At 41.7% G+C, this 16,502-nt stretch overlaps 1 protein-coding gene across 1 annotated transcript in view; it reads left to right on the forward strand.

Annotated features, from left to right (window-relative positions):
• ABI3BP (ABI family member 3 binding protein) overlaps window positions 1-16,502 on the forward strand; it is a 1,978,933-nt gene that overhangs the window by 1,029,890 nt on the left and 932,541 nt on the right. Inside the window, exon 8 of the mRNA XM_085622401.1 lies at window positions 5,489-5,557. Coding sequence (XP_085478527.1) covers window positions 5,489-5,557 — 69 coding nt within the window. The remainder of the gene's footprint in view (window positions 1-5,488; window positions 5,558-16,502) is intronic.

A 16,502-nucleotide genomic window follows, 5' to 3' on the forward strand; every position in this document is an offset into this window, starting at 1 on the left:
TGAATATTTGAATGTTGGGCAGTTATCTCCATGGTATAGATTAACTCAGAAAAGCTAATCCTGTCAAACTGCATGAAAGTATCCGGTAGAGGAAGTCAATGCTGACAGTGCATACACAGTTCAAAGGGATTTGATGATGCAGAAGCTATCTGCTGAATCTTTTAGACAGGGCACTGATGATTTCAGATGACATAACTAAGAGGAACATGATGGATCAGAAACAGGCTACTTCCTGAGGAAACTATGTGCTGGCCTCATTTTTTGCTGTGTATTTATATATCCTGCGGTCAGTACTGAAAGATCTCCTGTCGATGTATATTGTGGTGAACAAGCAACTTAATTTTACAGGCTTGCCTGTAGCTGTGTAGGAGAAGGTGGGACTACCTTCAGCTGTATCCTTGGATTCCATATTGGCAGTCCCCTTCATAAACAGTAGCGTAGTACCGTAGTGGCTGGGTGTTGCAAAAGCTGGACAAGATATTGGAATACAGACCCGAGCCTGGAGAATCATATGTGGCATATGTCATATCTCCTTGCCTTATGTTTTAAAGGTGAATACAGTATTGTCCCATTTGGAAAACAGATATCATAATGCGCAATCATTTTATCTGGAGGCTTAAATGTAAGTATGTGGTTAGGGTCAATGAAATGTTTCAACATATAGACTAGTCCTTCTTCCCCCTTACATACTCATTGGTAATCCCCATACCACACACACATAAGCAAAGCTCGGGGAAAATCTTTTTTAATTATGGGCGTGTAGGAACTAATGAAAGAACCAGATTGGACCTCCCAGCCCAAATCAACTCATGCGGCCTGCCAGGTTTGTACAACTATTGACTTTACTTTTGTTTCTTGTGAGTTGTGGGAGGAATATCTCTTACCAAATAGCACACAGAACAGAAAACAGCCTTTAGAGTTGTCTTTATAGGTACCATTGAGCAGATGGCCATGGTACTCACAGATCAATTCTGACATTGTACTATTTTAACCTGGGTGGAGTTGGCTCCATCAGACCTGTGTGTAGATTGGTGGTCACAAGTTAAGATGCTATCTCTTCTTAGCAACTATGGGATTTATTTTTACTTCTTTAAGGCAAGTAAATCAACATAAAGCTCTGTGTAATATTGTGGCATGCGACCTGCAGCGCAAAACCTGAGTAAATAACTCCCATGTGTGTACTAGAGCTATGATTTGGAAGTTAATTTACAATAGAGTTCCATGCCCCCACAATATCCACACCAGGGAACTCAAGGGGAAAAAATATGGTTTGATAAGAAATGTTTTAGTGAAAAAAATAACATTACGAAAATTGTAACTGCAACTTATTAACTTGATATATATGAAATTCCTATAGGCATATAAGTCAATTAAATAAACTACAGAGCTCTATTAAACATAAAGAATCCTTAGTTTCAGAGAAAAGAAAATATTTTGAGAAGAAACCATATCACTTTACAGGAAAACAGCGTTAAACCCTTTCTATGATACTTTGCCAAGGACCCAGAGGACAATAAGACTGTCAAGAGGGCACCCCGATATTCTCCTCTATTGACTAAAACCTGATCTAAATATATAACAAGTTCTATGTTCCAGCTTCTGAAACCCCTGTCCTTCACCCAGCTGGTAATTGGTGGGGGGTGAATAAACAGAAGAGGAACCTTTGTTCACAAACAATGTTTTACTCTTTGTCTGAAGACCGTACTTTCATGAGCCTTATTATACAAAGGGCCTCGGGAAGCAACAGGCAGTTTGGGCCCCTGGGCACTTTGGTATTACAGAAGGGGCCAAAGACTCTTGTGCAGTCCCTTCTGTAACACAGATAGTGCTGGCGCACATATAGCATCAACGCTATCATCAGAGGGTGTTCCCTCTTTTGCCTATGCTCCCACACCATATTATAGACGTGGGCGCAAAGAAGCCATCAGGAGGTGCACCTGATGTGTTCATCACAAAAAGGTGGCACACTGTCCGTGCGCCCCCCTGATGGCAGCCCTCTGGAGGGGTGAAGGGGGACTCGCTGTACCCGCCTGTAAGGTAATCTCTCTCCCCTCTTAAAAGTGCAGGTGGGTTAGCGCTACCACAATTAAACACAGAGCAGCTGCTTTAAAGTCGCGCCATATTTCACTTGAATGCGCTGCCCCCAGGGTCGCACACGTTTGCACTGCCCTGGGGGCTTTGCCATCAGTCTAATAGTGTTCTCTCTCCTTGTTTGCGCCGGGCTGACCTTTTGAAAGGTGCTCACAGTGCAATCAAGGAAAATGTGCAGCATTCTGTAATAAGGCCCCAGATAGTCACAGAAGTGGTTGCTCCCTCTTTGGGACTACTCCGTGCTCTCATTGCCAAAATAAGGCGTCCATAAGAAATAATATCTTGAAGTGAGATAATAATTGCCCTTTATCGGAATGGAATTCCATGTGGGGGAACACTTTCTTGGTGTGTCTCATATTTAGATTGTACTGAAAACGTAGCGCAGTTGTAAGTTGCAACTTACTCATCAGAAAGATATTGGCTTCAGGTGCAAGGTATTTGGCACAATTGTGCTCCGGAATATAGAGTACAAGAATATTGTGAAAGACTAATATTGTAAACAAAGTATTGAGGACAAAATATCGAAAGGTAAGTGCATATAGGAAATTATGGATTTACTATTCTTAACTCCACATCTATGTGTGTTGAATATATATATTACGTCGTCAAGGTACATAGAATTGGAATTAGTCGTAGAAAATCTATACATACTTACCTTTCTATATTTATATTCTATCTACGATGTTAATGCCCCACTAAATTCTGCAGTTTATATTTAGGATCCAAATCCGTTGGCACCAATATTCTTTTTTGCCTTTGAGTACGTTTTATCATTGAAAGGCAACAGAATGTGCAGTTCCTCACAGGGAGTGGGGAAGGCAAGTCTCTTACTGAATGCCCTCACACACCTAGCAAGGTGTCATGCTTCATCATTGGGCTGTGCTCCTCGTCGGGCCGGCGCTGCAATGCCCGACGGGCTCCTGCAAAGGGGCTCTTTGCCGGAGATCTTTTAAGAGACAGCCATTTGGTGCATGAGGGTGAGTGGTCTGTGTAGTGAGTGAGTGTGAAGGGTGATTTAAAATAGGTTTTAGCACTTCCCTAAAGGAATTAATTGTATTCACGGGGTGTGCTACCCTAATTAAAACGTGTGGGCCCTGTATGGAATTACAATGATCCACAGGGTTTTGTAGTTGTGCGTGGTCGACATGTTTCTTGCCTGCTGGCCCTAGCGGGTCACTCGGCAATTCTTCAGGACCAATGTCTAAAGAGTATGTGCTCCAAAACTCTAACACTACTACAAGGCCGGTGCAGAAAAATATATTTATATCACCAGCGTTGTAAATTGAAGATCCAGGGAATGTGAAAGACCTGGATAGAAGAGACCTGCAATAGAATATAATGAAATCACAACTGGTTGAAGTAATTCATCTCGCATGGTTCGGGAGACAACAATATCCTCAATGGTGTAATGGTGCTCATGCGAGATCAGTAGTTCCACGAGGTAAATTGACCATGGGCAAACTGGTGAAAGGAGAATATTAAAAACAGGAGAGACTCAAAGATCGTATCGTCTCGTGTGACAAATACCATGAGCTTGAAAGCTACATCGTCACGTGATTAAGAAATATATACATGCACAATGGTCAAAGCGCGCCCAGTGAAAGCGTTCAGATGTCGCACAATGTTACATATAAACCCAGGTAACGATCTACGAACTGCGGTGCGTCATCCCTGCATTTAAGGAAAAGCTTGTGCTCATTATTAGCATGCGATCATTCATCCCTACATTTAAGGAAAAGCTTGTGCTCATTATTAGCATACGAAATGGCCACTCACTCCCACTGGTGGGGTAGTAGGTAGACGGGGTTGCCTTGTGGTTGCTTAAATGGTTTGTTTGGGTAGAAATACATTCTTATTAGTAAAGTCAATCACAACCACTGAGGCACATTTTAAATCAAGAGTTTATGCTTCTCCAGACCAAACACTACTAAAATATACTGCCTTCTGATATGGATGACATATTATTGCTACAACTTCTAATGCTCATTGTTTTATTTTTCATTTACTATAGACTAATTTACACACTAATGTTTAATTGTCTTTCTATAATGTGTGTTTGATGTAAAGTGCTCTGACACTCCACACTGGTATGAGTAACGCTATTAAACAAATGAAATGCATGTGAGAGGTGGGCCTATTGTCCCTCTATAAGGTATGTGTGATGTAAACTGCTCTGACACCCCCACAGTGGTATGAGTAGAATATAAAGCAAATAAAATGCATGTGAGAGAAGGGCTATGGGGAGATGAGGGACACTATTGGAGCGTGGTAGTGTAGGAAGGAGGTCATAGGGGTAGGGCACCAAAAACGATTGTAGCAATGGTCACCACCAGTGTTAAAGTCAGTCCTACTGCTAGGCACAAAGAAGATGCCCACAAACATGGTTCAGAGCTCACACAGCCACTGAGATCAGGCAGCACATCAGATGCTACCTTGTTCCTTTGCGGGGCACATTACAGGGGCACGTGACAGGGTAGGTGGTGTTTATACATAGCAATGATTTGGTAGTGAAAGCCTATGTAACCAGGCAGGTGTTAAAAGATCCAGGGTGCAGGTAGCAACACCCACAGTGCTGATATGCTAAGAAGCCAATTTGGAGCACATCTCATCCATTCACGTTTGTAGCCTACATATTCTAGAATCTGCATGAAAGAAAATTGGCTACAGAGTGTGGCTCTTTTTGTGCCACAATGTAACAATCCCTGCCTGAGTTGACCAGATGAGCCTTCATCCATCACTTGGTGTCACTCCAATCTTAGGCCTGGGTAAGAGAATTGATTCCCTGTCTTATTGTTTCCCTGAGATACTGTGTTCTCTGTTAGAAGGGTGTTGGCAGTAGCAAGATTGAACGCCAAATGTACTTCCAGTCAAGGCTTTTCTGCTACCTTTGAGATTTTGGAACCACCCGTTGTGAAATTAGTTAACTGATGTGTTTTGTCTGATACTCCCAGAGAGCTAGTGGTGTCTTGGAAAGTTGTCTTCTTGGAGAGTTGTCTTTGGCGCTGAGAATCTTGCAAGTGCCTACTTTGAGCCCCTCCAAGAACTGACGATGTGGCCTTTCGTTGTTGGATGTACTTTTCTTGGTAGAAGCAGTAATACAAATGCTCTAAGTAGGCATGTACCATCATTTGTTTGTCACATCTTGATTTTTGTCCAAATGATTTTGTCTTTTGTCACATGTCCATGTGTGGTGTGTATACCATTTGCGTCAATATTCCAGCATCTTTCTTCTCACGTCTATAGCTGAAACGTATAGGTGTCATTCCTCAATCAAGTTGCTTGTTATAATATTTGGCCGTGATATAAATGACAGTGTAAATAAATATAATTCTAATGTGTGCAACCTTTTACGAATTTGTGAATATCTCCAATAGGCATGCTTACTTTCTTTTTACAGTGGTTCAAAATATCTCAATTCCCAAAAAGGATACATCCGTGAAGCCCCCTGTACCACCAGCAAAGATAGGTGAGTAGAATATTTCCATTCATGTTAACCCGACAAAAAAAATATGTATTCATGTTTCACTTTCTTGACGGTTTTTCTCTTTCCCTTCATGTGCAAGATATGATTTTCAAGCAGAAATAATAATCTGAAACAATACAATGACATCTAAAAACAGTCAAGCGATGTACAGACCTAACATTTTATTTTTTCGTGAAAGAAATTTCCATTCAAAATACAGATATTTTACGTATATTTTGAGACTGCATATGTGTATGTTCCTGGAACATATATATTTAGAATTTACTCCAAAATACATTTGTGGCTAAGGGGCATGTTTACAATATGTATTATATTTTACGGTCATAGACAAGGATGTGCATATTAAGCCGCCTTCCCCAAATGCTCACCTGAAGTCTCCAAAAGAGCATTACTCTAGGAGCCAAGGCAATTTGACAATTTTTTTTTTTATGCACGATTAATTAAAACCTTTACATATACAGAAATAAAATTCCTCTCATAACATGATAAAATCACTATATACAATTAAAACTTATTTGTCACTATCATAAAATTATTAACACAGATTTTACAATTTTTTTTTTTGTGTGATTGTAGCTGAAGGTATTTTGAACTGGAATTCATATAGAATTTAACCTTTCAACGACTCAATCCGGGTTTTTTAGTCTCTTTGCGGTAATGTCAAGAAATTTAATTAACCTACTATTTAACTGTACCCAGTCGGGGTTAAAGCACAACATTAATGCTTGTCTGCATGATCTGACACCATGTTGTTTGAAGGCAGGTTTTAAAAGGGTACTCCTGATGTCTTTTAGCTTATTACAAATGCATATAATATGGATTGCATCTTCTGTGCCGCTACTACATAGCCGGCATTGGACGTTTTCATCCTTTCTATCCCACTTAGGCAAGAATTGGTTGAAAGGGCCTGCCCCCAGTCTTAGTCCGAGGAATTTTTCCTTTATAGTAATTTTTAAACCCACTTTCAGCTAGGGCTGGGGTACAAGTTTATTATAAGTATGTAAGACCATCCAGCCATGTGATCTTTTAGCTAGAGTTCTTTTATCCTCTAGTGCGGATAGGGTACGAGTTACCTTTGTGACTGTTTTTTTAAAAATTTGGTGGTTACCCTGAACTTTCCATAGTTCTGTTAACCCCAGCTGTGTAATTGCTTCCTGAAGGTATGCATTTGCCGGGGAATTTCTTGGGAGGGAGAGTTCTAACCAGAGTAGCTCGTTCAGGGTTCCCTTGTCATCGTTCTTAATTTTGTGCAAGCATTTCACGTAAGCTCCCATACGTTCTAAGGACTGTTTTTGAAGTCCGAATTCTAATCGAATTTCAGCGGGGGAGGCCGTTCTAGGGAGATGAAAAATTGCGCGATATGCCTTAGATATTATATTGTCAAGAGTTACGGCATCTTTTCCCTTCAGCGCTTCGCTCCCATAGTATATGGTTGGCTGGAATTTTGCTTGCAAGATCCTAAGCAAGGGGTCAAATGACAAGTCCGGTAGGAGCTTCTTTAGGGGTTTAATTGTTAGATATGTTGTTACCCCCCTCTTGTGGTATTTAACCGCCATGGTTTTTTTTTTGTTGTAATTTATTTTTAGTGCGCTATCTTGCGAAAATTTTGGAGTGACATTCAGTAGGTGTTGTAGGCCAACGGGGGTCCTGCTTATCAAAATCAGGTCGTCCGCGTATAATAGACAAGATAGGGGAACATTCCCTAGTTTTGGTACGTGGCCTGTGCTGCTGCTCAGTAGATCTGGTAGGTCTGCAAGAAATAGATTAAATAGCATAGGCGCTAAAACGCATCCTTCTTTAAGTCCTTTTGAGGTGGGAATTTTTCTCGATATTTTGCCGCCGTTTGTTAGCTTTATCCTAACCCATGTATTAGTATGCAGGTTCCTTAGTTGGGAAAGTAGGTTAGAAGGAATTCCCCAACTGTCCAGTTTTTGCCATAGTTTGGTGCGGTCGACATGATCGAAGGCTGCCGTAAAGTCTATAAAACATAGAAAAAGTGGGTATTTTCCCTGTTTAGCAGCGTCCATGAGCAGGGTCAGTGCCATTATATTTGTTATAGTTCCTTGCCTTTTCCGGAAGCCAGTTTGGGTCAAGGGTATTATCTTATTTTCTTCAGCCCAGGTAGATATTTCTTTTAAAAGGAGCCCTGCAAAGTATTTAGCCTCTGTGTCAATCAGGGTTATTAAACGATAATTTTTTGGTTCTGCCCTAGCCCCTTGCTTTTAAATTGGGCTTATAATTGAGCCTTTCCATGAGTCTGGGATTGTAAAGTTTGTAGCTGCATGTTGGAAGATGGGCTCCAAGGCCTTACTCCAGAAGTCCGGGTCACTTTTAAACAGCATTGATGGTATGCCGTTAGGACCCGGGGCGCCTGATGGTCTGCCTTTTGCTATTTGGGTCTTTATCAGGTTGGTAATTTGGACCGTATTCTCTCCGTTTATGGACAGATCTGCTATGGGTTCTATGGAGTGCTCTTTGTCTTGGTCTGGAACTATTCTTTTATGGTTGTCAGATGGATACTCACTGGGAAGGACTAGTTGATTTTTAATCTCGATGCTACTCCCAGAAGTATGATGTTTAGAGTGACTTATTTGTTCTTCATTATTATTGAAGTGGTTGGAAAGAAAGTTTGCCCAGGCTTCTTCTGAGATGTTGGAGTTAATTCCGCAATGATGCGGTTGCTGCAGTTTATAATTGATTACCAAAATTTAGCACTGTTTTTTTGTTTGGCATCGTAAGTCAATTTGGCCCAGAAATAGTTGTTGTTTGTTGTGTTTCTTAGCCATCTTCTCTTTTTTAAGAGGGCTTTAGTTTCACGTAGCGACTGGCGCAGGTTTTGGTTTTCGGGTCGTCTCCGTAGTTGTCTTAGTGTATGATTTATTGTTGTTTTCAGTTTCTTCGAGTCGGGACTGGTATTTTTCAAGTTTGGGGGAACATTTAAATGCTTTTTTGAACTTTTATTTACTGGAAATCTTTTTCTAAGTGAGACAATGAAAGTCTCCCATATTTCCAATGGGTGAACTAAGTTGTCTTGTGCTTCCTTCAGCGCATCTTTAGCCTGTACAACTACGGTTTCTATGTTTGTTGAATTGCACCTAATGCGGTGAAGGTTTATTGTTCCCACTGGGACAATAGATGTATCGGCCTCCTGGTGTAATATTGCTGTGGAATGAAGTACCATCTCTTGCGGCATATGGTCGCTAAAAGTACTATTGCCTATTCGAAATGATACGATTTTATTAAACATAGCTATTGTAGTGAAGGTAAAGTCAATTGTCGTTGATGCGTTAAACGAATGAAACGTTGGTACTGGGGGGTTGTCTTCTTTGAAGCGGCCATTAATTGCCCTCAGATTTAGATGTTCGAGTTGAGCTCTTTGTAGATTTGTTTGCCAATGGGAGGCCTTGGTTTGGGACACCCCAAATACCAGACAGGTCAAGGCAAAGGTCGTCTTCCTGCGTTGTCCCTAAGAGGTGCATGTTAAAGTCTCCTCCTACGATGATTTTGTCAGTATTTTCCTCTTCCATTATTCTTGATATTTCTTTGACCACTTCCTTTGATGATTGTACTTTATTTTTCGGATGAAGGTAAACGTTTATCAGTATTACCTTTTGGATTTTCTGGTCAAGGGACATTTTGATTGCTACGGCTTGCATGCAACTTGGAGAAGTGATTTGCGTTGTTAACGGGAGCATCTTGCCGAATTTCAATATAGAAGAGAAGAGGAGTAGACCACCCGAGCGACGTCCAAATCTGGTATTTTTTATTGCAGGTTTGAAACATGAGATATATCCCGGGAGGTCAAAGGGTGTATCCACCCAGGTTTCCTGAAGTAAAATAAGGTCAAACATTTTGAGGTAGCTCAGGAATTCCGGGTCGCTTTGCTTAGAATTTAAACCATTAATGTTCCAGATACTTATTTTAATTTCATGAGGACCCTTGTAAGGGAGCAATGTAAGCGGTATCTTTTGTCAGTTTGAATTTGAATTTGTTAGCAGAATGGTCCGTTGTAAGCCTCGTCTTCCGTTCTTGGCCAGGGAATTCTTTGAGGCGAACTGGTTGACGATTGGAGTGCAACTTCTTGCGCCCCTTAGAATTGATGTCGTTGTACGGCGTGGGCTGTCTAAAACTAAGAATGGGGTTGGGTATTGTGGTTTGGGAACTGTTGTTAATACTATTCCCCAGTTTTAAAATGTTGTAGTTTCTTTACCGATTCTAGATGCTATCTCCGATGTTTTCCATGTTGTTTTCGAAGCTTCCAAGTTTGTTAAGTTGTAATTTTGAATAAATTCGACAGACAATAGGTCGGAGCTGTGAATCGTTGTTAAAGATGGAATTGCTTGTAAAAGGCGTAGTATGTTCCCCCTATTTAGGATGTCTATCCGACCTCGCGACTTATATCTGGGGGCGAAGATGATCGTGTCGGAGTCCTCTGCTTCAGTAAAATCGTCAGTTTGGTAACTATTTGGGGAGGCCACACGACTGGCCCGGAGTGTACTAAGGCTGACTTGTACGGGGTTGCCCAGTCTATTTTTTCCATTTTCTTTTAAAGATATAATTTGGGGGCACCGACCTTTGTCTTCTAGGCCTCCAGATGACAAGTTGCCCAGTCTATTTTTTCCATTTTCTTTTAAAGATTTAATTTGGGAGCACTGACCTTTATCTTCTAGGCCTCCAGATGGAGGCAAGTTTGGGGCTTTTTGTAATTCATAGCTTTGTGTTCTTGACGTCGGCTCTTGGGCTTGTAAGCTCTCTTTTTCCATATTTAATGTTTGGACCATTATTTGTATGGGTGAAGGTTTCTTGTTGTCATGAGACTCGTGGATTATAGGCATTAGGGATGTTTCCAATATGGAGCATTCGTTGATATCATCGCTGTCGGTTGTGCTTACCCCTGAGTGGTTTATTTTGGGGCAGCTTTGCTGATCAGTTTGCGGCGCTTTTTCAATTGAAGTAGAATTTCTTGTGATGATTTCAATCGAGTGTGACATTAATGAGTTTCGGTTGTTTGTTGTTTTTGGTTTCGATGTAGCATGATCTTGTGACAGCCAAGTAAGCAAAGGTTGAGCTTGGGCTGTGTTTTTCTTTTTTCTCCCCTTCCTTTTATTTCTGCGACCAATAGTTTTTCCCGTACTTTCCTTGCTTGGTGACGGTTGGTTTGCTGGTGCTTTCCCTAAGAGGGAGACTTCTAGGGGTTGCAGCACCCTGCACTCACCTATTTCAATCTTCTTAGTCGGAGATAAACTCTCAATTAGGGGTAAGTTCTCCGGATGTTGTGATGCAGTTTTTATTAACTCCTTTGTAGGAGAAGGTGAACTTTCTCTTGTTTGGGATGTAACAGTAGCTATAGACAATATGTCGCTAAGAAGTGATGGTAACATGGAAAGATTGTCTATAATTGGGGCACAGGTACAGTCTTGCCGGAAAAATTTGTCATTGAGAGCTGCTTCCTGACCTCTTCTAATTAGTCCATTTAGGTCGGCCAACTTTGTGTCAATAGCAGATGCAAATTCTGCCAGGGTTTGTAGTACTGACAGTTGTAGGTCCATTTTATGCGACTGGTATTTCAGTGCTTCTGTTGAATATTGCATGGTACAAAGGAAGGTTTCTCAGAAGACTTCTTTAGACTGTTTACATTTGTCGTTGGTTTTGACCTTTGTACTGGTTTTGCTATTTTGGGGCTTGTTGTTATATGAGGCTACTAGGTCCTCCCATTCTTGGGAGGCTAAGAAAGACATGTCGTAATCCGAGTTATAAGCGGTCGCCAGATTAGACCTCGGTGAGGATTTTACGTCTCTTTCGCGTTCCTCTTTCTCTGAGGTTGTTGTATCATTTTGAGGCCAGTCTTTGTTGATTTGCGCTTGTCTTAACCATAGGGTTGGATCGTTTCCATGTGATCGTACCTCACATTCTTGAGCTGTCGGACATTGAGATTGACTATTAGAAAGTTGCGGTTGGCTGGTCCCTGAAGGATAAGAGTCATCAGTAATTTGAACTTTGCATTCTTTAGTTGTTAGGCAGGCTGAGGGGGAAGCGCTAGCAAGTGGCGGGGGGAACTGATCCGGTGTTAGGTCAGATCGATACTCTAAGTTCTGTGCATTTAACTGGTTAATACTTGTAGCTGCATTTGGCTGTTGTGATGATAGATTGCATGTGGGTGTTAGCTCCAAAAAGTAGGGGTCCTTTGATTTTACAGGGCGCTCATAGGGACTAGTTGTAGCTGTCTTTATTACGGGTTCTTGCTTTAGTATTAGTGAAAAAATTTGGTTTTTGTCTTGAGATCGCAATGAAGAGCAATGAGGTTGTATTTGTACATGTTTTTTATCGATTTTAGTTACCAGGGCACCCGCTTCCGAATTTTTGAGTGATGCGCAGACTTCTGTTGAATTGACTAATCCCGGGTTTGGGTCTTTTGTCCTTTCTAAGATATCAGAGTTTTTTAGGTCACATTCTTTTGTTAACGGGGCATTGTGTAGCTGCCTGTTACCTGGTCCATTTTGTTCAGGTTCTAATTGCAATATTAAATTGGTTTTTTGTATGTCCGTTGAGTGAATTTGTGCCACTGTTTGGTTTGGATTTGATTTTATTTCAGCATCAGGAGTGGGGTTAAATTTGAAATTACTTGGGTGCAAAGGTGTTTGCAAGCCCTTAATGTCGCTTGTCTTGGAAAATATTATGGATGCTGGGTCTTTCAGAAACGCAAACTTGGTAAAGATCTTAGGTTGAAAGGAGTACAAATTCTTTTGTTTGGGAGAACCCTCTATGTTTATTAGGCTCTTATTTCCTGAGTTTAGGCGTGAGCCTGCAATATGAGTAGATATTTGAGAAGACTTTATATTTGATTTTGACATTTCCTTTAATGGTGACGTGTCCCACTTTAAGTGGGTTTTAAAAGGAGTTTGACCTGGATTCCGGTTAGTTGTCTGGTCATCCGGTAGTGTTGTTATATCACTTAGGTTTTGATGTGATATAGGGTAACTGATTGACTCAAGCTTGGCGTGTTTTGCTTTCTGGGTGTCCAATTCTCCGTTATCAATAACCTCAGAGCTACATTCGTGAATTCCATTGTCTAGCGTTTTTTTCCTTTTTGTTGGTTTCTTTGCTTTTTGTGCTGGTTTAGTGCTGGGTAAATCTTTTCTTGTCCTGCCGGACCTCATGGTTTCACGGCTGCCCACTCGTGAAAGGTAGAGGGCAGGGCAGGCCTGGGGAGTACAGTGAAACAGGAAACAATGGCCTGAGTGGCCTGGATAGGTTTTCTTACAGTTTTCCTATTGTTCCTGTTACTATTGCTTTTGCCACGTAGAGGTTTAACAACAGTGGTAGCCAAAGGCTCTCACCGGTTGGATAGTGGAGATTTGCCTGCTGTTCTGGTTGATGAGCACCGCCTAGTGAGCCTCTATGGGCGGCGCCTTCCCCTCTGCTGGCAGCGCCTTCTCCTCTCCTCTGCTCTGCTAACGGCTCAGCTAGCTCCACTTCTGCTTCCGACAGCAAAACCTCCAACAATACGGAACGTCTTGAGGTAACCCACCACTTACAGCTCGCAGAGTTACACAGCAGCAGTGGGATGGCAGTTTACACGGCTCTACGGCTAAGAGGGGCTGAGAGGGGGCTGATAGGTGACGGGGTGAGCAAGCGAGCAAAAGCGATAGCCGTAAATGCCCTACTCAAGCTCCGACCAGACTCCCCGAGTTCAGCACCGTACGTGCGCTTTCGTTGCGCTCTGAGCTCCGTGCTCTGTGTCCCTGCTCTGTGAGCTCCGTGCGAGCTCCGTGAACAGCAAAGGGACTGAAGCTCCAAGCGGCCGCATCTCCTGCGAGCCGCTCCTCCTGCAAGCCGCACCAGACTGCCCCGTCTCCACTGAAGTGGGGGCGGGCAGTTCCCGAGCTTGATATTTTCCTGTCTCCAGTTCTCAGACTCGGTGACCGGCGGCCGGCAGCCGCTACAGCCGCTCCTGCCTGCTTGCCACCCCGTCTCTGGCTCTGGCTCCGGCTTCAGTCGCGACAACCGGCAACCACTCCTGAAGCTCGCTCACTCGCTTGCTCGCTTGGACTGACTCCTCAGCTGCTCTCAGTCCCGATCACGTGACTCTGTTCTCCGAAGTTGCAGACCTCCCGAGCTCTTTGGGAAATCCTAGAAAATAAACAACAGCGCCTAATCTGCGGAGACACAGCAAAAAACAACAATATCCCACAAACACATGCAATTACACAAAATGCAGAACCACCAGTAATGAAAGCACAACCTGGACCATCAGTCTAAAGAGCAAAAGTCTTGAACTGATATCCACCTGTAGGGGAAATGCTGGACCTGTCTCAGCAAAGTACAAAGTAGAGGATGTAATAATAGAGATTTTTGTATCCCCAAGGGAGGTAAGCGCTGTGTCAATCCCAGCAGGGTATAGGGTTCCAGGCGTAATTAGGATGGCTCCATAGTGAACCAGGGTGGTTGTAACTCCGGGAGATAATCGATGCACGCAGAGATTAGGTCAGCAGCTGTTCGACTGAAGTTAAATCAGGGTGACACGCTATCCATTCAAGTTATTCAAGGGAAAAACTGACTCAATCCGGTTTATAATTTGCTCAGGACACGAATGAAACGTGCTCTAGGAGCCAAGGGACAAATGACAACTGCGTAACTACGGCTTTTGGCAGGATTGCGTCGACCCCTTGATAAAGAGGAGTCCGCCACATGTGGATTTGTATAAAATAATTTTGTACATGTTCTTGAGAAGGAAGTGAGGGTAAAAAACTCCCTCGAATGTGTACAGGACTTCCTCGTTTTGGATTGATTCGAGTGACGGATGGAATAAGACTGTTGATACACCCGCATGTAAATATAATTGGCAGAAAAGATAGTTTGTATTTGTTTGTGTATATATATTTGTATACGTGACTTATTTTCGTTGTTTTTGATAAATGTGATGTATTTGAATAAATTCACAACTACTCCTGGAGTCAGCATTGGTGGTATATAAATTAGAAAATACTAGAGATCTGGTACTCTATGATAGGGACTAATTCAGTTTTCCCTAGGATAAATGATTTGATATTTTGGTTCCTCTGCATCATAGTCTTGTTTTGAGAGCATATTTACATAGGTGGCGTACATATGGGGCAGCGCCACAATTAAGATCAGGGTAACCCTGGTTTTTCCCTGGCGAAACGAGGAGAAATTATTTATTTCTCCTCCTTTTTGCTGTTTCTATTAGTGCTTCGTTGTGCAGCACACATAGAAACAGCAAAACACCATTGATTGTTTATGTACAGGAAGGTGTCCCTTCCTGCACATAAACAATCATTACGAAAAAAAATAACACGTTGCAACTTCTATGTGTGTTGCACAAGAAGTAGTGGCAGGGCACAGCCTGTCATTCATTTAGAAATATTAAAATGCTTGGTCCATCATGCCCTAGTGCAATTTCATACCACACCTCTGAGCTAGAGGTGGGCTTGAATTAATAAAGGAATCATGGAACAATCCATTTCATCTCCTTCAGAATTAGCCAGTGTGTGTCTCTGCCTAAGTGGTTGAATGTATATGCAAAGTCCAAGAATTCTGGGTACCCTGTTCTCAATCTAGCTACCTCATATTTTCAAATGATAAATGTCGATTTAGGCACTCTTCCTTAGAGCGGATACGTTTTTCTAAAACTGAATTGTGCAGAACAAATATTGCCATTTTCATATGTCCAATTTTGAATGCAGACCTGTGGTAAGGTCCTAGGAGTCTTATTGAAGAAGAAAACAGTGAGAACAAATGGTAACAAGCATGCTATCTCTCACTTACCATGGACATGTATCAATTATACAGTAATACCAAGAGCAGGAGAGCAAGAACTCTTTGCATACCTCATTCAGTATATTGGCTAAAATGGGCAGCCTAAAATAGTCTAATGTTTGAACTAGTCCATGGGCAGCCCATCTAGGCATGGGAGAACTGTCTATTGCTAAGCAGACCTTACAAATAGAGAATTTACTGTACTCAGAAAAACTAGCAGCATCAACTTCATCCACCTCCTACTATTCCAGCATTTCAGACACAATATCAGTAGAAATATGAAGGGTGTTGTAAAGGTTTATCCAATAACCTGCATCTAATACAGATTTCAGAGGTGAGTGGATTGTTGCCACAAACGTTTAATGCAACAAAGTTAAAAAAAATCACTCCCATTTCTGCTCCTGGTCTTACCAGGAGTTTTTCATTGGCTCAGATTTCCTTCTAGGTCCAGGTTTCATGTCTTCTCTTCTATGAGCTGCAGTCTTAAAAGAATAGCTGGAGGATTTAGCTAAGATAGATGTAGGTTCTATCAATGTTTTGGAACAATTTACATCAAACCACCCCTTGGTCTGTCTCTGAGGTCAAGAATAAGTTCTTAATATGTCGGGAATTATGGTTTTAAGTCCTGGTATACACAAATTGCCCAGGCATTGTTTGATTTGTTAGCAACACAGATTTCTGTAGTATCTATATGTATGGCATTTAATATTGCTGCAATTGTTGTACATACTCACTGAACAGTTAAAAGCCATGAACTGGAGCTGTGAGTCTAGATTTGAAAGCCACAAATTCTCAAGCATAATTGCCAATATTAGAACAGAAAGCTAGTCCTAAATCTTAGGCAAAGGTAAGGAGCCAGCGGTGATCTGTGGACTATAATAGGCACATAGTCTTTCTTTGAAACAAAATAATTGTTGCGGGGGACTGTCACACCAAAAAGTTATTGTGTCTTTTGGCTCAACAAACACATGGAAATATAGTAAGCACATTCGATTTTTATACCCATTAGTCTAATATTGATATGCAACAGGTGAAACTAAAAATAATTCTTAAATACGCACACATTGACAACCACACAGAGTGAATATTGGTTTCGCACTTTTTTTTTACACTGTATTTATTGGTTTTTCCATAGACCAACATAAACAGT

Source organism: Triturus cristatus, chromosome 8, assembly GCF_964204655.1.
Source record: "Triturus cristatus chromosome 8, aTriCri1.1, whole genome shotgun sequence".
In the NCBI taxonomy this organism is placed as follows: domain Eukaryota; kingdom Metazoa; phylum Chordata; class Amphibia; order Caudata; family Salamandridae; genus Triturus; species Triturus cristatus.